At 65.4% G+C, this 19,575-nt stretch overlaps 8 protein-coding genes across 8 annotated transcripts in view; 4 read left to right on the top strand and 4 right to left on the bottom strand.

The window, feature by feature from the left end:
- The window catches only part of EMIHUDRAFT_450399 (hypothetical protein), a gene marked incomplete at its 5' end in the record, with an annotated part of 2,942 nt that extends 1,417 nt beyond the window's left edge, over positions 1 to 1,525 (top strand). Inside the window, 3 exons of the mRNA XM_005778197.1 lie at positions 348 to 722; positions 868 to 914; positions 1,009 to 1,525. Coding sequence (XP_005778254.1) covers positions 348 to 722; positions 868 to 914; positions 1,009 to 1,111 — 525 coding nt within the window. The 3' untranslated portion in view covers positions 1,112 to 1,525. The remainder of the gene's footprint in view (positions 1 to 347; positions 723 to 867; positions 915 to 1,008) is intronic.
- On the bottom strand, positions 1,496 to 2,276 carry EMIHUDRAFT_435205 (hypothetical protein). Its single transcript, XM_005778196.1, has one exon. The coding sequence runs from the start codon at positions 2,177 to 2,179 to the stop codon at positions 1,838 to 1,840; it is 342 nt and encodes a 113-aa protein (XP_005778253.1). The 5' UTR covers positions 2,180 to 2,276; the 3' UTR covers positions 1,496 to 1,837.
- Positions 2,277 to 3,253: 977 nt separating this feature from the next.
- On the top strand, positions 3,254 to 4,237 carry EMIHUDRAFT_100742 (hypothetical protein; the record flags this gene model as incomplete). Its single annotated transcript, XM_005778195.1, has 1 exon — positions 3,254 to 4,237. One exon carries the CDS (start codon positions 3,254 to 3,256, stop codon positions 4,235 to 4,237), a length of 984 nt encoding a protein of 327 aa, XP_005778252.1.
- Positions 4,238 to 4,427: 190 nt separating this feature from the next.
- Positions 4,428 to 5,113, top strand: EMIHUDRAFT_435204 (putative glutaredoxin). Its single transcript, XM_005778194.1, has one exon. The coding sequence runs from the start codon at positions 4,517 to 4,519 to the stop codon at positions 4,961 to 4,963; it is 447 nt and encodes a 148-aa protein (XP_005778251.1). The 5' UTR covers positions 4,428 to 4,516; the 3' UTR covers positions 4,964 to 5,113.
- Positions 5,114 to 5,178: 65 nt separating this feature from the next.
- On the bottom strand, positions 5,179 to 7,108 carry EMIHUDRAFT_79115 (hypothetical protein; the record flags this gene model as incomplete). The annotated part of the gene is made up of 3 exons (XM_005778193.1): positions 5,179 to 5,395; positions 5,850 to 6,362; positions 6,446 to 7,108. The coding sequence occupies 3 exons, from the start codon at positions 7,106 to 7,108 to the stop codon at positions 5,333 to 5,335; spliced, it is 1,239 nt and encodes a 412-aa protein (XP_005778250.1). The 3' UTR covers positions 5,179 to 5,332.
- Positions 7,109 to 10,321: 3,213 nt separating this feature from the next.
- On the bottom strand, positions 10,322 to 13,215 carry EMIHUDRAFT_205977 (hypothetical protein; the record flags this gene model as incomplete). Its single annotated transcript, XM_005778192.1, has 6 exons — positions 10,322 to 10,706; positions 10,934 to 11,056; positions 11,222 to 11,535; positions 11,897 to 12,168; positions 12,312 to 12,969; positions 13,141 to 13,215. The coding sequence occupies 6 exons, from the start codon at positions 13,213 to 13,215 to the stop codon at positions 10,322 to 10,324; spliced, it is 1,827 nt and encodes a 608-aa protein (XP_005778249.1).
- Positions 13,216 to 14,870: 1,655 nt separating this feature from the next.
- On the bottom strand, positions 14,871 to 15,689 carry EMIHUDRAFT_205975 (hypothetical protein; the record flags this gene model as incomplete). The annotated part of the gene is made up of 1 exon (XM_005778191.1): positions 14,871 to 15,689. One exon carries the CDS (start codon positions 15,687 to 15,689, stop codon positions 14,871 to 14,873), a length of 819 nt encoding a protein of 272 aa, XP_005778248.1.
- A 621-nt stretch (positions 15,690 to 16,310) lies between these two features.
- On the top strand, positions 16,311 to 19,081 carry EMIHUDRAFT_100738 (hypothetical protein; the record flags this gene model as incomplete). The annotated part of the gene is made up of 2 exons (XM_005778190.1): positions 16,311 to 16,474; positions 18,058 to 19,081. The coding sequence occupies 2 exons, from the start codon at positions 16,311 to 16,313 to the stop codon at positions 19,079 to 19,081; spliced, it is 1,188 nt and encodes a 395-aa protein (XP_005778247.1).
- Positions 19,082 to 19,575: the final 494 nt, after the last annotated feature.

Below are 19,575 nucleotides of genomic sequence, written 5' to 3'. Positions count from 1 at the left end.
CCCCCCCTTCCCTCCTTCCCCCGGCAGGTTGCGCAACTAGAACCCGGCCCCGCTTTTTGTTTTTGGGCCCCCCCCCTCGAGGGAGGCGCAATTGGCCCAATTTTTCCCCCGGAGGTGCTCCACGCCATCCCCCCCGGAATACCCGCGAGGCCCCGAGGGGGAGAGACCCCCCCTCCGGGGGTACTCCTTTCTGATCGGGGCCTTGCACACTTTGCACACCCTCACGCTAGCTCCCCCCCGTGAGTGTGTGTGTGTAAAAAAAACACTTGTTCCCCCCCCCCCCTGGAGGCCCCCCCCCCCCCCCTCCGCACCTCGCCTTGACGTCGCCGGCTTCTCTTCTCCTTTAGGCCCTCGAGGCGCGCCTGCGCGGCCGAGGCACAGAGACAGAAGCGAGGGTGCAGCGCCGCCTCGCCAACGCCGCCGCCGAGATTGGCTATGCCACCGAGCGGGGCGGCGCGAACTTTGACGCCGTCTTGGTCAACGACGACCTCGAGCAGTGCTACGCTCAGCTCAAGGCGCCGTTCCCCCCCACGCATGCGGCAGACACACTGCGGAAGACATACCCGCGGACGCACGCGCGCCGGCGAAGTCCATTCCCCGGCTCGACACCCGCAACTCGAAAGGACAGCGCGTGTTCGGCCGTCCGTTCGTGCGTCGCTCTCCCGTCGCTGCACGCGCCAGCCCTGCTCCTGCGCTCACGCGGCACTCACGCGGCGTCGAGGGTTGTGGCTCTGGGTGCCGCTGGGTGCCTTCCGCACTGCTCTGAAGGGGGGAGGGGGCGAGAGCTCAACGACACACCCCGTGGCATACTCTGGCCCTGGCGGCCGGCGTGGCGTACTCTGGCCCTGGCGGCCGGCGCCCCCTCAGGCGCTGCTCGACTGCGGCGACGACGAGGGCGGCGTGCCCGGGCTCAGGTCGCCAACAGTCCGCCGCCCCTCGACCTAGCCGCTGGCGAATGAGAGCCGCTGGCGAATGACGCGCGGCTCCCCTCCCCCCGGGCGTGAGCAGGTCCCCAAAGACTCCGTCTCCCTCCGCCAGCCCGAAGAGCCCTACCAAGAGCAAGACGCAGCCGCCGGCGCGAGCCTCGGCCAGCTCGACCGAGGCCAGCTAGCCGCGGCCATATAGCCGCGCAGCCCCGCTGCTGCCCTCCGCCGCTGCCCTCCGCTGCCGACCCCGGGGGGCTGCCGGTGCTGCTGCCCCCCCCCCCCGGCCGGCTAGGGTTAGCCGCCCGGTCGCGCTATCTCCGCATGCTCCATTGTTGGGTGGCTTGCCCTATCCGCGTTTGTGGCTCTGTGTCCGCGGTGACGCTCAGACAGCCCGCGCCGAAGAGCCCGGCGCGGCGCTTGTTGTCTGTGCCTGTGGCCCCCTGCTCCGGTGCTCAGCTAGCACACAGCCGAGCCTGCTCCCTGCTGTCACCGCCCTGTATCTGAATCTCCCACAATAGAGTGGTTTAGCGTGCTGACTAGAGTGACACGTGTGTGGCGTCCTGTCTCACTTGTTCAACCAACAAGTGTTCGTACCGTAAGGCGTCTCTCTACGAAAATAAAGCCTAGCCATTGAGCGACCCCGCCCGCCGCCCCGGGCCCGCGAGACCGAGCGCGGACAAACCCGTACGCCGCGCCATGCGGTCTGACTCCAAGGACCGGCCTAGTGCCCGCAGCGCTACTCCACAGGTACTGAAGCAAGCTGCTCGCGCAGCAAGCACAGTGAGAGCCCCCAGACACGGCGCGCGGGCTGCGCGGAGGGCGGCCCTGCGCTCGACATCACGGCCTGACTCACGGCAAGGGGGCGTGGGGGAGGGGCATGGCGGCCGGCAACAGTAGAGGGAGAGGGGGGCTCAGCTGGTCTTCGCGTAGAAGGTGGACTCAAATGCCGCCTGCTTGGCCTTGCACATGTGGGGCTGAAGGTCCTCGTTGTCTAGACACTTGGCGAGCGCGTCAAACTCCTTCTTTGTCGTCGAGGAGATCTGCTTGAACAGGCCGTACACGCAGCCGTGCACCGCGTCGCCCTCGGAGACACAGGCGGTCGGGTTGTCGTCCTTGGCCTTGCACTTCATAAAGTCGTAGTTCTGGTCGAAGCACTTGTAGCCAATCACGCGACCCGCCGCGTACAGCTCCTGGCTGCTCGGCGGCCGGCCCGACGGCCCCACCTCCGAGACCGAGCCTCCGACGTTGACCATCCTGCGGCGGCGAGGGATGGAGCGTCGGACGGCGCGGCAGCCACGGGGAGCGGCGGGATGTGGTGGAACCGCAGCTGGGCCAGCGGGCAACACGCTCAGCAACACACGGGTTCGGGTCCTTTGCTGTCGAGGTCTCTGTGCGCGAGTGTCTTGTGAGCTTGTGTGTGTGTGTGTGTCGCTCGCGCCGTTCGCGCGTGTCGTCCTCTTCTGTCTCGCGTCCACCATATGTTCCGCGTTGGTGTCCACGTGTCCAGTCCGAGCCAGACTGTCTGTTCTTCACCTGTCTACCTACTGTGCCGTCCGTACGAAAGTCTGTGCAGCTGTGAACAGCAGCTCCTGAGCACGGCGCCGCAGGCGCCTGTTGATAGGTCCAGGTGATAGCCCTGGATGGGCAATGCATACGCCTAGTTGGGCCTCAGATCGCCCGACCGCGTCCCGGTTTGGCCTGCACAAGCTTTTCCGGCAAACAAAAAGGAAAACAGAGGGTCCCCAGCACTTTGCGTTTCCGGAAATTTCCAGGGAAAACAGAGGGTGTTTGGTGCTCCATTCTGGAAACTCGCGAGTTTCCCTGAGTCTGAGAGAGAGAGATTTTTAAAGACCAACAAGAAATCATCGCCCGCCGACTTCGATTGGGTCCGGTTCAACCTCACTCTCATCTTATCTATTACAGACACAAAACGTTAAATCTGGCTCACCCAGGGCTGGACCTAGTCCCCACCTGTGCCCCTGATCGTCCTTCCAAAATCCTGCTTGCAGGTGTGGACCACCCTGTCCTCGCTCCCGTCCCTCGTTTCGGGTGGAGCACTTGGAGCACTTGGAGTGCAGTCATTAGCCTCACATCCAGGGCCGGGGAGCTAAGAAGCGCACCCAGCGGGCCGGATGATCGGGATCGGGCTACGGGCTAGAGAGCCCTGACCCCTAGGGGGGTTGCGCGTTCGCAGGGAAAGGGCCAAGAACATGCCTTGTTTCTTTCTTTCTTTCTTTCCGTGTTAGTGCCAGTGCGCGCCAGTCCCATGCCCAGTGGTGCGAGGGAGTTGATCATAAAACCATCTTTCTCGAGATCAAAGGAACGCGATGGCGCACACCACGACGGCCTCGGATCGCTTAGCGCACATCGTGTACGCCCTGTACGGCCCTTCGCATGGCCGCCACCTCGAGGTTTGGAATCGCACGTGGCTCAGCGGCAAAAAGTTTGTGTACGTGCCGGATGCTCCGAAGGGTCCGTTCGCCGCCAACTTCCGGGGCGTGCACGCGCGGGAGAAGCGTGGCGCTTCGAATCCCGCATCGCGGTACCGCTTCATCAGCGATGCCAACATGCTATGGGCTGCGCACATCGCCAACATGAGCTTCCCGACTGCCCGCTGGATCATGGTCGTCGACGCAGACACCTTCTGCTTTGACAGGACGCTTCGCGCGCGAACCCGCTCTTTGGAGTGGAGGCGACCCATCGCCATTGGCATGATGGGCGGATTCGGAAAGGCGTACGGCGGCGTCGTCAGACGTAGCGACGCTTCATGCGAGAGCGTGTGCACCAAAGAGAACGGCGACGGAAACTACGAGCTGCGCTTGCAGTCACCTGCGATGCGCGGCTGCTGCATGTGCCCGGTCCTGCCCGCTGCCGACTCGTTTGCTCTCTCGCCAAACGGCACGGCGTACTACCGTCCGCCGCACTTTGATCCGTACGGCGGGACGGGCATCCTGCTCTCCAGAGGGCTGCTCGATGCCATCCCATCCGCTGACTGGGCTCTGTGCACGCGGCGCTTGGTGTGCGGGTCTGCGGACTTCCGACTGAACACTTGCATCAGCAACTTGCACAACGGCACGCGGTATCTGCACGCCCACGAGAATTTTGACTTCATGAGTGCAGCACTGCGCGACGCGATCAGCCCCGTTGAGAACATTCGCTACAATGTTTTCTGGAGCACGATACACAAGGACCCCGTTCGTCGGCCAATGGTGCTCGACCATTTTCGCAATGGATCGTGCCCCTGGAGCATGCACAAATTGCAGCTAAACCTCGCGCCGCAGGTCTACGACCTCGCTAGACATTGTATGTAGACGAGCACCTTCCGTTGTCGTGCTCTCTGGGAGTTAGTTGAAAGTATTGTTCTGAGTTTTGTGAAGCGCACGCTGTGATTTGAGAGATTTTTAGAAGCCAACAAGAAATGTGGTCTCTCTTGTGATTTCTCTCTTCTTCTATTTTGTGTGCGAAGATAATTTTTGGAGTCAGGAGAGAGTGCGCGCGGTGGTCCGCGGTCCCACTCTTCTTGTAGCCGATGCCATCCCGATGCGCTGCCGCCCCGCCTTCAAGTCTTAATAAAAAGGAAAACCTCCCCCATGCTGCCCCGCTCAACAGGCCTCGCGAGAGCAGGACTTGCACCGGCGCGCACGGGCCTGCTGCTTATGGTGGCGAAGCAGCCGGCGGTGTCGGCCTTTCCTGCTCTAACAGCGGGAGTGGCGACCGCCTCCGACGGCAGTGACGACCTCGAGCAGAAAATCGCTGCCACTGTCGCTGCGCACCCGGTGGTGGTCTACTCCAAGTCGCGGTGTGGCTACTCAGCCCGCACGAAATCTCTCTTCGACAGCCTCGGCGTCGAGTACCACGCCGTGGAACTGGACAAGGCTGCGGATGGCGCCGCGATGCAGACGGCTCTGGCGCGGCTGACCAAGCAGCGGACAGTCCCAAATGTATTCGTGCGAGGCAGCCACCTTGGCGGCAACGATGCGACGCAGGCGGCCGCCCTCAGCGGCGAGCTCCAGAAGATGCTCGGCTTGACCTCATGATATGTGTCCTCACGGGGTCCAGCGATAGAGCCGTATGCGCGCCACACTTCTCGGACTTGCGCCACCCCCGACGGCACACGGACACGCCGAACCGTCTCGACACCAACCATCCTGCACCTTTAGTGCGTACTAATATGTCTCAAAAACTAACTCTAGTTTAAGACTCTCTAGTTTAAGAGCGACCGTTTCGATGGTCGTCAATGTCACATTTTGGCGCGGTCATGTCATGCAGAGAGTGTTCTCCGCACTCCGCGCAGAGCGCTCCGCTGGCGTGCGTGCAGCACGAGTATGAATCCGGGCGCGCGCTCACCGCGCAGCCCCTCCTCTCCATCCCAGCACGGCTCCCATGTCGCTGGCGGCTCACTGGACTCACTGGAACCACGTCACCGCGTGCAGCCGCTCGCCGGTGAAGACGTCGCGGCCGTGCATCACCTTGGGGGCGAGGGGGAAGGGGGGGGGGGGGGGGGGGTCTCACCTCGCCCGTGCGAGGGCGAGGGCTGCGATGGCGAGGGCTGTGATGGCGAGGGCTGTGATGGCGAGGGCTGTGATGGCGAGGGCTGTGATGGCGAGGGCTGTGATGGCGAGGGCTGCGATGGCGAGGGCTGTGATGGCGAGGGCTGTGATGGCGAGGGCTGTGATGGCGAGGGCTGTGATGGCGAGGGCTGTGATGGCGAGGGCTGTGATGGCGAGGGCTGTGATGGCGAGGGCTGTGATGGCGAGGGCTGTGATGGCGAGGGCTGTGATGGCGAGGGCTGTGATGGCGAGGGCTGTGATGGCGAGGGGCTCTTGAGCATCCCGCTGCACCAGGGAGGCGCGAGGGGGGAGGGCGGTGTGGCGACAGAGAGGGGAGGGGAGGGGGGGGTCCGGGGCCAGGCGGGAGCGGCGCCTGGTAGTTGTCGACTAGGACGACGTCGCCCTTCTCCATCGGCACGTAGACGAGGTTCTTCATCGTCACCTCGTCGATGTGCTTCAGGTCGTCGGCTGAAACCTCGGAGAGGTCGCCGTAAAACATGTTTGTCACGTTGAGCTTGGACGCGCCCGAGCTCTCGACGAGCTTGCCGTCGCGGCCGTCGCGCAGGTAGCGCGAGTGCGAGTGCACGTTGCAGAACCAGGCTGGCTCTCCAGTGACCGGGTGGCGGTTCACCGGAGGCTGGGTCGGCGAGAACGCGAGCAGGCGCAGCCCGTCCTCCTCGTTCTCGTCCCAGCGCAGCTCGAGCTCCATGTCGATCTTTGCGCCGACGGCGACCTGCGCGACCGCCTTGAAGACGCCCTTGAGCGGCTCCTTCAGCGGCTGCAGCGGCTCGGGCAGCGTGCGCAAAAAGTCGAAGAAGGGCAGCTCCGCGTTGGAGAAGCGGACGCCCTTGTCGTATAGCCGGCGCAGCACCGCGGGGTCGAGGTCCTGCGGCGGGGAGGCGGCAGGGGAGGTGTCTAGGAGGTGTCTCGGAGGTGTCTAGGAAGTGTCTCGGAAGTGTCGCTGCGCGCCTTGAGCATCTTGTGCCCGTCGAGGAGGAGGAACTCGCCGCCCGTCTCGGCCTGCTTGAAGCAGACGAAGGCTCCCAGCCGGTTCGTCCGCTTGTACGTGCTCTCCGCGTGCATGCCAACAAAGAACTTTGCGCGCGACGGCTTGTTGACAGCCTCGTACATCGCGCTCTTCTTGTCGACCACCGCGCGCGCGCCGACGGAGGCGAGCGGGTCCTGGCACGGCTCGAGCTCGAGCTGCTCGTAGAACGACGCGAACCCCTCCTTCGTCTTCATCAGGTCGAAGCCGCGCAGCCAGATCGCGCCGCCCGCCGTCAGCTGCTCGAGGAGCTCCGGCCGCCTCGCCCGGAAGAACTCCTCCTGGCTCATGCCTTCGGGCACGTCAGCGGCGGTGATCTCGACCGGCAGCACGCGCGACGGCGACTGCACCGCCGCCAGGTCGATGTTCTCCGAGTTCCACACCGTCTCTGGGCACTTTGGCACCTCGGCGATCGAGGTGTCAAACGACTGCTGCTTGTCCTTGAGCTCGGGCGCAGCGGTGACCATGCCGACCGCCGAGCGGCGGCCGGCGCGGCCCTGCGACAGCGGCTGGCCGACGAGGGCGGCGGCGCCGCCCTGAGCGAGCAGGAGGCAGCAGCTGAACACAGAGCTGAACACAGAGCGCATCGCTAATGGGGTCGCCTCGGCCAATGCCGGCTTGTTTTCTTTCTTTCGAGCTGCTGGCGGCGGGCTCGAAGGCGAGCTGCTGGAGCTACTCGAGAGCTTGCCGCGAGGGGCGGTCGTCGGTCGAGGCCTCCATCCGGCTTATCCGGGGGTAACCGGTACACCCGCACAGGCGAGTGCCCATTCTCACTAGCCCTGATCCGCAGCGCGGCCGCTCGCCAAGCCCCTCAAGAGAATGAGTGGTTAGAGACCATGCAGGATAGTGCCCCTGTGCCCTGTGGCTGTGCCCAGCCCTCTCCGCCGCGTATGCGCCCCCCCCCCCCCCCCTCGCTTTTGCAAAAAAATCCTGCAACGGTGGGGACGTGTCTGTCTGTCCTCGACCCAGCGGCCCTAGCTTGGGATGTCCGTTTTATTTATTTATTTATGCGAGCGGGGCGGGGTGCGCATCCTCTTCTCCCAGGAAGCTACAAATGCGTACACCGAAAAAGTGAGATAGCCAAAAAACTCCCGGCTCGTCGTTCGGCAAATCAATTTACGGAAAAACGGCGATTTCGCTCGCTTCTTGGAGCACTTCCTTCTTCGAGCAGTCGCGGCGGCCGTGCTCCGAGCTCTGCCCCAAGCTATTCCCCATCCGCAGCACCAGTAGCTCTGCGCCATGCGCGTTTCGGTCGTGGTCTTCCTACTTTCGTCGAGCCATGTCTCCGCACATGGCCATATGTGCGCGCCTCGTATCCGCCCTTGTCGCCGCCGTCAGATCCGCCCCTCCTGTCCGGTGTACCCGCCCTTGTCGCCGCCGTCAGACCCGCCCCTCCTGTCCCACAGGACCTTCCCGTCGCGGCGCGACGCCTACTGGGTCGACGGCATCGTCTGCGACGCGTCCAGCCTCAACCCCGACAAGTTCTGCTTTCCGCAGCCGCACAACTTCCAGCAGTCAAACTATCCGTTCGAGTGGTACGAGCCCACCTCGGCGGACAGCCCCGGCGCGTCGGGCATGCAGCACTCCGACACCGCCTTCGCCTGCCACGACATGAAGGCGGGCCCGGTCACCGACACCTTCACCGCGGGCGAGCCTATCACCGTCGAGTGGGAGCTGCAGGCCAACCACCCGGGCGATTGCGCCCTCTACATTTCATACGACGACGAAAAGGACACTCCGCTAAACTGGATCAAGCTCAAGAACTTTGTCGGGTGCGCTGGCGACCAGGGCATGCTCGAGGGCAACGAGTTCCCTCCCGCCGGCAAGAGCACCGCCACCTTCACCCTGCCCTCGTGGCTGCCCTCGTGCGAGCACTGCGTGATCCGCTGGGAGTGGTTAGCCATCCACACCATCGAGATGCAGCAGTATACGACCTGCTCGGACGTCGCCATCCGCGGCACCAGCGAGGACGTCGCCGCCTTCCTCGGCAAGGTGTCGCCCGTCATGACGCTCAACAAGGCGGAGCACATCCGCGGCTACGTCCGCAACCCGTATCCAAACTGTCCCTCGTGCCCAAACAGGGGCATCGAGCTCGGCGAGGAGTTCATCCTGGGGCCGGCTATCGCGACGTACGACGGCAAGATGCCTCCCGCTCCGCCACCCTCCCCGCCGTCGCCGCCTCCCTCGCCCTCCCCGCCACCGTCGCCCTATCCGCCTCCGGACACCACCGACGATGGGGGCACCGACGACGGCGACGACGACGGCGGCGACGGCGGCGGCGAAGACGATGAGTCGTGCATTGCCACGTACGGCGACTGCACTCCGAGCCGCACCGGTGGCGCCTCGTGCTGCGGCTCAAACGCCTGCTTCCAGAAGGACCAATTCTACTCGCAGTGCCTCCCGGACTGTCCGACCGACCGCGACCCGGTGTGGACCTGCTACTATGCAGACCCCGCGCCGTCGCCATCACCCTCACCCTCGCCGTCGCCCTCGCCCTCGGCCTCCCCCTCACCCTCGCCGTCGCCCTCGCCGTCGCCCTCGCCGTCGCCCTCGCCGTCGCCCTCGCCGTCGCCCTCGCCGTCACCCTCGCCCTCGGCCTCCCCCTCACCCTCGCCAACGACGTGCCCAATGTGCGCCCACCACGCGTGTGGCTGCAACCTGCTCGGCAAGGGCTGGTGCACACTGGACCACTGCCACGATCAGCTGAACGCGGATGGCGTTTGTGACTGGGGAGTCTCTTGCTCGTCAGCGACGCTATCGCCCTCGCCGGGTCCGTCACCGGCACCGTCGCCGCCGCCCGCACCCGCGCCCTCTCCCGTGCCCGCGCCAACCCCGGGAGCGGGCGTGTGCCGTATCAGCGAGTGTGGCTGCCCCGGCAGCTACAAGAAGGACTGGTGCGACGACGAAAGCTCTCTGGAGAGCGATTCCTGGTGTGCTCAGGGGCCAGCAAACTGTGAAAACGACTGCACCGGCGAGTGGTGCCCATGATGCATGCCACGGGTGCGACGCGACAAGGCTCACGCCTCCCAGTCCTTCACTATGTTGAGTATCAAGGCCAGGACGGCTTGCCGTGCCTCTTCTGCCTCCCTTGTGCGCTCGGTCCTGAGCCCTAGTGTCGACTCCCAGCTCACCCAGCTCCCAGGCCTCCTCTGCTAAAGCCGTAGCAGAGTACATTCACAGCCTTGTTATTGAGAAGAAAATTTCACATACGTAGTACCGATGCGTATGCGCCGACGCTCTATTTTTTACGGCGCTCTATTTTACTCTCGAGTCCTGGAGATACATGATGACCTGATGGCCTGATGCGCGGTTGGATGTTGTGTCATGTGAGAGCGCTTTTACGATAAGTGTTTTAGTGATTAGTCCAAGGGAGCTCCCAGAGAGAACAACAACTGTGTTTTTGCACACTGATCATCACTCTGTGTCACTTGCGCGCGATCCGCTCTCCGCTCCTCTCCATGGACCATGCGATCCGGCCGCACACATGTGGATGTGCCACAATGCATATGTGCATGCACATGCCACACATGCATGCATGTGTATGCACATGTGTACATGTTGTGCATGTGACATGACATGCACATACATGCACATGCCATGGCCCCGCCCCAGGATAACTTCCTCGAATAACTTCCCACCTTCTCCCGCCTGTCCTACATTTGTCCCCTCCCCAGCCAAACTGCAAAGAACAAAGAGCCATCATGCGCGCGTCCAAATCAATTGCAATCGTAGCCCCCCCCCCCCCCCCCCCCGCCCGCCCCGCCGGGCTCCGGCTTCTCACCAAGCCGCCGCCGGGAAGTCTAGAGGCTGACCTGGTCGGTGAGGTCGAGGGCGAGCTGGGAGGCTGCCGAGCGGCGCAGCGGGACCGGCTGCGGAGCGCCGCCGTCGAGCAACTGCTCCGACCGAGCGACGCCCTCGGCGAGCGCGAGCAGCCGCGAGCGTTCCGACTTGGAGCGCGAGAGCGAGGCGCCCACCGCGCGGACCGGCGGAGGCTCGGCCGCCTCCGCCTCCGCGTCGGCCACGTCCTCGGAGAAGGACGCGGAGCCTACCGTGTTCGCCGCCTCACCCTCAGGAGTCTCGCTCGGCAGCGCGGGCGTGGGCGGGAGACGAGGGCGCGCACGGGAAGGCCGGCGAGGCGACGCCTTCGGCGGGGGCGGCTTTGCGATGGTCTTGAGCGACGGCACCCTGCCAAGCCCCTTTCCGCCGCTCTTTGGCCCGCCACCGCGTGGCGTGCCGCGCCGGCGCCTGACCGTCTGCCACCCGCCGCCCTCGCCCTCGTCGCCGTCCTCAGCGCCACTCCCTCCCTCGCCCTCGCCCTCCCCCTCCCCGGTGATGGCCATAAAGATGGACAGCCGGGATGGCGCCGGCGCCTCGCCGCCATTCTCGGGGCCGGACGCTGGGGGCGATCGCACCTGCAAGCGAGTGTGCATCGCGTCGGAAACGCGGCCGCGTCAGAGAGCCCGGGCTGGCGCTGGCGCGCCGTGACGGCAGCGGAAGCCTTGGCCCGTGACGCGTCGTACTCGGCTCGCAGCTGCCTGAGCGCGTGCGTGCCGCCGAGCGCGCGCCGACACGTGATAGCGAGCCGTTCCGTCATAGCGACGCCGCTCGACCACATCTGGAGCACGTACCGCCGGGCGCGCTGCTGCCGCTCACGCCGGCCGCCGCGCCCGGCGCCGGCGCCGTCTTCGTCGTTGGCGCACGCCTGCGGGGAGGTTCCGGGGAGGTTCCGAGCAAGCTCCGCCAGGTGCGTGTTGATCGCGACGCGTCGGGCAGCCTGGAAGAGCGCCGCGAAGGAGTAGTGGTCGAGGCTGAAGCGGAAGGCCGTCGTGGCCTGGCCCAAGATGCGCTCGGTCGCGTCCATGTCGCCGACTGATGCGTGCGCCGACGCGAGCGCGTTGAGCGTGACGAGCGTCGGCCGGACCCTCGCCTCCCGCATCAGCGCGAGGACGCCTTCCGCACGGAGGGGCTGCCGCTGGCGGGCGAAGAGCGAGATGAGCGAGTTGAAGCACGCTGCCTGGAGGCGGCGAAAAAGCGGAAGCGTGTCGGGGCCGGGCTGGCGGGCTCCTTACATTGCTCCGGGAAAGGACTCAAGCGGAGCGAGGCGTGCGCGGCCGCCTCGTGCCGCTCTGGATCTCCATCTGGCTCCTCTCGGCTCCTCTCAGCTCTGGCTCATCTCGGCAGCCCCTCTCGGCTCTGGCTCCTCTCGGCTCTGGCTCCTCTCGGCTCCTCTCGGCTCTGGCTCCTCTCGGCTCTGGCTCGTCTCGGCCCCTCTCGACTCGTCTCGGCTCGTCTTGGCGGCTTGCCTCGAGCGGCTCCTCCCTGCCGATCAACTCGCGCAAAGTCGCCTCGGCGCGGTCCGCGTCGCCGCTCTTCACCAGCGCGTGGACCAGGATGGCGTGCGTCTGCGGCGAGGCGCATACGCCTGCCTCCTCCATCGCCCGGAAGCAGACCGACGCGCTCGCCACGTCGCCGCGCCGCGCGTGTGCCGCGCAGACCGAGTTGAAGCACACCGCGTCGGCGGGCACGCCTCGAGCGCGCATCGAGTCGAGCCACCCCTGCGCCTTGGCCGCGTCGCCGGCGTTGGCGTGCGCGTGGATCACCGCCGAGAAGGAGATTGTGTTGGGCTGCAGGCCCGCCCGCTCGAGCTCTCGAAGCGTGGCCTCCGCCTGCGCCGGCCGGCCCGCCCGCGCGCACGCTGAGATGAGGCAGTTGTACGAGATGGCGTCGGGCGCAAAGCCTGAGGCAATGGGCGGAGACTAAGCCCCCCCCAAGAGACGCAAATGTCGGCACCTCTTCGCATGGGCAGGCCGGGCGTGGAGTCCGCCCTCGTGCGGAACAGGTCGAGCACACGCCGCGCCCCGCTCACGTCCGACGCCTTTGCGAACGCGTCCAGCGTCGCGTTGAAGGCGACCACCTCCGAGGCGGCGGTGCCGGCCAGAGGGACGCACGACGAGAGCATCCGGCTGAGCCACCGCTCCGCGGTCGCCGGCTGCGCGGCACGCGCCCACGCGGCGATGACGGACGCGTAGGACGCGGGCCCGGCCGGCACGAGGCCGCTGTCGATCATCGCCACGAGGGTTAGCTCCGCCTTTTGCGGGTCGCAGGCGCGCGCAAAGGCGCTGATCACTGTGTTGAAGGTGACGGCGTTGGGAGGCGGGAGCCCGCCGCGTGCCGCCTCGCCCCGCATCATGAGTGTGAGCAGCTCGGCCGCCGTCTTCACGTCGCCTTGCGCCACGTGCGCTGCGATAACCAGGTTGCAGGCGATCGTTCCAACTCCGATGCCGGCCGAGCGAGCCCGCCCAAACCAGTCGAGGACCGCCGAGGGAGGACCCTTGGCGGCGATGGCGACGAGGAGGTGGTTGAACATCTCGCGAGTCGGTGCGAGTCCGGCCGCCGAGCACGCCTGGACGACGCTGAGTGCGACCGCCTCCACGGACTCGCCGGACGCCTGCGGTGGGCGGAGTGCGCGGGTGAGGGGTCCGGTCCGCGGGAGATGCGCGGGTGAGGCGCCCGGTCCGCGGGAGACGCGCGGGTGAGGCGCCCGGTCCGCGGGAGACGCGCGAAGGCGCGGTCGTTCGCTTGTCGCGACGGAGTTTAGGGTGGCCGGTGAGGGCAGCACTGTGTCATCGGCGGCGGCCAAACACACCAGCGCATCCTTGCAGAACTGTTTGGTTATGGCGGCCGTCGTCTCCATCGGTGGCGGCTGAGGTGGCGGTGAGAGCGGCGCGGCGGGCGAGGGCGCGGCGGGCGAGGGCGAGGGCGAGGGTGAGGGCAGCGAGGGCGGGGCTGTCAGGCCCGGCGGGAAGGGGTGCATGGCGGGGGCGCCACGTTGATGATCAACGTGATATGCGAGGGTGCCTAACGATGAATACAAGGCGATTTGAAGATTTGTTTTATCGTTTTTCACTGCGCCCTTCGCTGTTCATTTGCGAGAGATTCTCCCGCCATTCTCTCGCCATTCTTCCTCCGTTCAGGCGTAATTCATCCGCTTTTCAAATACATTTTGTGGCGCTTTCAAGAGATTTTTTATCGCACATTTAGTGCTCTTCATGGCAGTTTAAGGCAAGCGTGCCTTATCCTGGCTGGGTCCGGCGTGGTCGGGAGCCCTCGACTCCTCGGCGAGCTCTTTCCTGCCTCAATGACATTGCAACAATGAACGCGTCTTACTTAGCCCTTAGCTGTCTAGAGCACGTCTTGCTACTATGCACCACAACAAAAAAAACGGGATCGTGAATTCTCTTCCGCGGTTCGTGCCCATACGGTTTCGCGCGCATGCCATCACCTGGAGCGGGTGTTGTTGCAGGCAGCTGTACTACCTTGGCTACAACGTGAAGTCTGGCGGCTGATTTATGATCTTTTCTGCCTTGGATGCTTGCTGCTTCTCTTGGTGGCTGGGCGTGCAAGCCTCGTGAACAACAAGGGTGGAGTCATGGCGGTGCGCGCGCCTGCGCCTTGATTAGCTGTGCCCTCCTGCAGGCTTGGACCTCCTCGCTACTGACTTGGCACTCCCTCACCAACCATGTATCCCTCTCACTCTTGGAGCTGGCGGCGGTGCATGCCGCAAGCCGTCTGTCTGGGCTGCAGTTGCACTTAGTCCAGGCGGCCTGGCAAGCTGTGCTGTTGCACTCTTCGCAGCACTCGGAGCTGCTCGGCATTGATTCCCTCATCATGAAATGTGGGATCTGTGGAAGCCAGATCATGGTCCTTATCCTAGCCCGCGACACTACTCACTGGGCGGTGCGGGTGCTTAGCAGCAGCAGTGTTCCTGCCCACCTGCCCATAAATTGGCTTGAAGGGGCTTGAATTTAGCGTCGGTGCGGTAACTTCAAGGCAAACCGTGTCGCCAAACATGTTCAAGTAACGCGGTTAAACGTTGTGTAAATGTGTCTTGAATGGCGGCTGAAAGGCGGGGGAAGAGCGGGTGAAGGGCGGGCGAAAGGAGGGAAAATGACGGCTGAATCGCTCACGAATCAACGTAAGAAGACATTCGAATAAGCGGTAAGATCGGCGCTAAACAGGCGATAAACGCGTTTTAAATTTATTTCTAGGGCGGTAAATTCACGCCTAGGCATCCCTCGATATGATTGGTCATCATCTCGGCTGTTGGAGATTATTCTTTTGTCACCACTGCCGCCTCCAGCACGCCCTGAGTTATGTATACGCCAACTCAGGGTGTGTGGCAGCCAGCTGGCTGTGTGTCTTGTGAGCTTGTTTGTGTCTGTGTGTCGTTCGTGCGTGTCGTCATCATCTGTCTCGCGTCCACCCATACCGCGTTGGTGTCCAGTCCGAGCCTGGCTGTTCTTCACCTTTCTACCTACCTACCTACGCCCTACCCACCCACCACCGACATCACACCCTCGTCTCATCGCGCAGGCCCTGCTCCCGCAGCGCCGCGCGCAGCGTCTCGATGACGCGCTCCGTCGCGGCAATGCAGCGCTTGCAGTCCCGCACGAGATGCGCCTGCCGCTCGCTCGATGTGTCTCCGCCGGCGAGGCGGCGCAGCATCTCGCCGCGCGCGGGAAGTGCGCGCAGGCCCGCTCGAAAGGTGGAGCGAAGGAGGAGGCCGTGGTAGGGGGCGACCCAGTCGTTGTACACGACGCCGGTCGCGTAGCGCGGCATGCTCATGCCGGCGACCACCTCCTCGTCCGCCAGCGCGCGCAGGATCCCGAGCCAGAAGCCGAGCATCCGAGTGGCCCACGTCAGCGCGAGCGCCGCCGACGACTCTTCGAGCCGGCCCTCGCCGAGCTGCGCGCCGGCCGCCCTCTCGGCGGCCAGCAGCGCGCGCAGCGACGCGGGAGAGCCGTGCGCCAGCCACGCCTCCCGGATCGTCCGGATGTTGCTCTCGTCGCACTTGCAGATGAGCATCATGAACGGTCCGAGCAGGCGGGACGAGGCAGACTGCACCGCCATCGCGTCCAGCAGGCTCTGGACGGGGAAGCCGCCCGGCCGCGCGTGGCCGGCGATCAGCCCCTCCCACGTGAACGCCACCCTGGCCACGACCGAGCTGAACTCGCCCGCGCCGCCGCCGTCGTCCATGGTTCCTCCCTTCCACGTGAGCGTGTAGAAGGTCGACATGAGCATGTCGCCAACCATGCAGGCGAGCATGACGCCGGTGGCGAGCCCAAAGGCGGTGAGCTCGGGCGTGGCGAAGAGGTGCGGAAAGGCCATATGTGGTTTGTCTGTCAGGCAGCGTGTGGCGGGTGAGCCGAGCAGGGCATGAGAGGAGCGCGAGCTAAGGGAGCGCTCCACTAAAAGGACGCTTCGCTGTGTGCCGGGCTACACGTGGACTCGGTGGAATGCCCGGGCGAACGCGGCCAGCACCTGGGTTCGGCTGACAGCCCGCGCTTTGTGTCCTCCAACCAGGTTCGCTGTGAAGAGAGCTGGGGCGCGCCACCCAAGAGCCTAGGTAGGTGCGGATCGGCAAGAGCGCAATCGATCTTTTTGCCCTCTATCACCTTGGGTTCTAAGAACTTGAAACACACCACGCAGGGGCACAGCAAGCACGGATAGCCGTTGAGGAGAGAGGGTAAGGTGTATGCGCAGCCACGGCCGTGCCGCGGTGGGCGCGCCACCTCCCGCGAGCGCGGCGGGATCGGAATTGCGGCCGGAGGGAAGGGCGAGCCGCCGCCGCCGCCGCCATATACCATCAGCGACGACGTCCGCGGCTCGCCCCAAACGCCAGGCGCTGGATCGGCAGTAGGGCTTGGGCGGCGCAGCGTAGGCCTCGAGCCACACGAGTCGCCGACAACCCCCCCTCATCGACGTGATGGCCGCTCTCACTGCCGGCCGATGCAAGCTGCCGCCTCCACCGCACCAGCGATACTGGCCGCGGCTCGCCGCCACGCGCCGGCTCGGAAGAGGGGCTGTCGGCAGCGCAGCAGAGCGGCATGCGTCGTCATTCGAGCAGCACCAGGTCCCCTCTTCGACGTGACGGCCGCTCCCGGAGCCGGCCGGTGCGCGCCCGACCCACGCCCCCTCTCGCACCCCCCCGATCCCCCTGCGCGGCGCCCCCTCCACTGCGCGCCGGCTCGAGCGCCTATTGCCAAATCGCGACTTTCGAGCGCAGTGCGTGCGCCCCACACGTCACGCAAGCGCAGGAGAGTTTGCGGCAGAGCAGTACCGTGTACTAGCCGGAGGCATCGCGCCGAAAACCCCGCGCATTCCGCCCCAACAGAGGCTGCAGGAGGCAGATGGCCAATAGCGACGATCGTTACGAAATGTTGGGGACCGGGGAGGCTCCAAGCTGTCTTGGCGCATGTAGCCGTTAGGGCCCACGATGGAGACGGTGCGGTTCGCGTCGAGCTTGAGCTCGGTGTACTTCCGAGTTTGGGGAAGGGGGGGCGCGGGGGGGAGGGGGGGGGGGGGGAGGGGGTGATGCGTGAGAGTCAGTGCGCGTGCGTGTGTGCAGGAAGAGGGTGGGCGATCGGTGGAGCTGTGCGAAGATGCGGGGGATTGGTTCGCACTCGGCGTGTAGCGTCTGAGACGGGGTTTTCTTCTTTCTCTTCACCCATGGCGAGGGAGGGGCTGGGCGTTGGTTGAAAGAAAGAAAACAGACAAGCTCGGTTTTTTTGAACACCAGAAATCGCGCAGAAAATCCGCGGGATAATTATTAACAACCCTGCAACGCGCCAAAAGCTTCACCTATGTTTGCCAAAATGTCGTCGAGCGCGCCGCAGCCACAGGCGCCGTATGTCGACGCGGTTCTGCGAGGCGACGAAGCAGCGGTGCGTTCGTGGCTCGAGAGAGGCGGGGGAGCAAACACCACGCGCGAGAATGGCGAGGTAACCGGCGTTACCCTTCTGATGGACGCCGCCGGCCAGGGCCACGAGCGGGTGGCTGCCTTGCTGCTGCAGCACGGCGCTCAAATCAACCTGCAGAACAGCGACGGCGCCACCGCGATGATGCACGCTGCCATCAAAGGCCACGAACGGGTGGTCGACTTGCTGCTTCAACACGGCGCGGGTGCCGACCTGCAGAAGAGCGACGGCGGCACTACGCTGATGGAGGCCGCCCAGGAAGGCCACGAGCGGGTGGTCGACTTCTTGATTCAGCACGGCGCAGATGCCAACCTGCAGAGCGATGGCGGCACCGCGCTGATACTTGCCGCTGGAAACGGCCACGAGCGGGTGGTCGAGCTGCTGCTGCAGTGCGGCGCTGAGGTCGACCTGCAAAACAGCTACGGTGGCACCGCACTGATGGGCGCCGCCGTCAAAGGCCACCCCGCAATCGTGCTCCGCTTGCTTCAGGCGGGCGCGGACACAACGGCACGCGCTGCAGACGGCAGGTCCGCGCTGCAGATGGCCAGTGAGAAGGGCCAGTGCTTCTCCGATGAGATGGTCAAGCTGGCTATTGCCGACGCCAGTGCTTCTACGATGGACCACAAAAAGCGCGCGGACCACGCGAGGTGCGTGCGCGCTCTCAAAGACCACGCAGTGCCACCGCAGTGGCAAAAAGCGCTCGAGGCCAAGAGGCGGCGCGAGCAGCGCGAGCGGGAGGAGGCGGCGGCGGCGCGAAAGCGCGCGCAGGCGGCAAGCAGGCGGGAGGCAGAGCGAGCGGCGGACGAGGCGCGGCGAGCGGCGGACGCTGCGGCGCTGGAGGAGCAGAGGCGAGCGATTGCGGCGGAGGTGGAGGCGAAGCTGGCTGCAGAGCGCGCGGCAGCAGAGGAGAGGCTGCTGGCAAGGGAGGCGGAGAGGCGAGCAGCAGAGGAGGCGCAGCGAGAGGAGCAGCGGGCGACGGCGACGGCTCGCAACGCTGCTCAGGCAGAGGCGGAGCGGCGCGAGAAGGAGGCTGCTGACAAGAGGGCGGAGGAGGAGAAGGCGACGCGGCTGGCGAAGGCGGCCGAGAAGAAAGCGGCTAGAAAGGAGGGCAAGGCGAAGAACAAGGAGGCCAAGAAGGCGCCGTCCGCCTTCAAGCTCGAGGAGGAGCGGAGAGCGAAGGCTGCGGCAGAGCTTCGCGATCAGGAGGAGAGGGCGGCGCAGCTGGCTGCTGAGCAGGAGGCGGCGAGGCGAGCGGAGCGCGAGGCGGCAGAGCGAGCGGGTGCGGCGGAGCGGGCAGCGCTGTGCGAGGCTGCGGAGCTAGCAGAGGCGCTGCGCCGGTCAGAGGTGGATGCGGAGGAGGCGCTGGTGCGTCGGGTGTCGCGGTGCAAGGAGGCGGTGAGCAGCGAGCCGACCGTCGGTGGCGGGGACTTGCAGCGGCGTGTCGATCGGCTGGAGGCAAGCCTCGGCGCGGCGATCGAGGGTAGCCTCGAGGAGCGGGTCAGCGCCATCGAGCGCTTGATGGGGCCAGGAGCGGCAGAGGCGGCGGAGAAGCATCTGCCAGTCACCGAGCCGCTTGCTGCCGTCTCACTAGCGGACGCCGGCCTCGACACGGGGCGACCGGCTGCCCCAGAGTCCACCATGGGGGGCGAGACGTCGTGCATCATATGCTTCGAGCGGCCGAAGTCTCACCTCGCGGTGCCGTGCAGCCACTTGTGCGTGTGCGGTCCATGCTCTGGGCTGATGCCAGAGTGTCCTTACTGCCGCGAGCCAGTGATGATGTGGCTCGCCCCGCGCCCTGTATGATCAGCGGTGGAACCCATCCGATGGTGAAAAAGAATGGGGGCGGGCTCTCCCCCGGGCGGTGGAGACAAACCACACATCCCATCTGGGAATATCCTCCAGAGATCCCACACACTCGTCTCGTGGGAGGGGGGGGGGGGGGGGGGGTTTTCACGGACCAGTAATCGCAACTCGAAGAGACTGTAAGACGTCGCACTTCTCGCACTGAACCGACACAATAGCAATACGGGGACTATATCCAAGAACCCGTAGCGCTAGAGCCGCTCGTTCAAACCATCATGGGGTTCATGATCTCCTTGTTGGTCTCTTTTACCCGGGGGGGACGTGGTAAGCGGCGTAAGCCAAGGAGGCTGCCGGCTGGGGTTGGGCCGCAATAACCAGGGAGGCTGCGGCCCCCAAGGGGGGTGGCCCCCCCCCGCCGTTCCCGTAGGCCGTGGTTGCCGCAGGTTGGCCCCCCGGCCCCCGCCGCTGGGGGCCCCGGGGGGGGGGGGGGGGGG

This window comes from Emiliania huxleyi, assembly GCF_000372725.1.
Source record: "Emiliania huxleyi CCMP1516 unplaced genomic scaffold EMIHUscaffold_25, whole genome shotgun sequence".
NCBI classification, from domain to species: Eukaryota; Haptophyta; order Isochrysidales; family Noelaerhabdaceae; genus Emiliania; species Emiliania huxleyi.
Note: the sequence above shows the minus strand (reverse complement) of the source record. Positions and strands in the feature narration are given on the sequence as shown.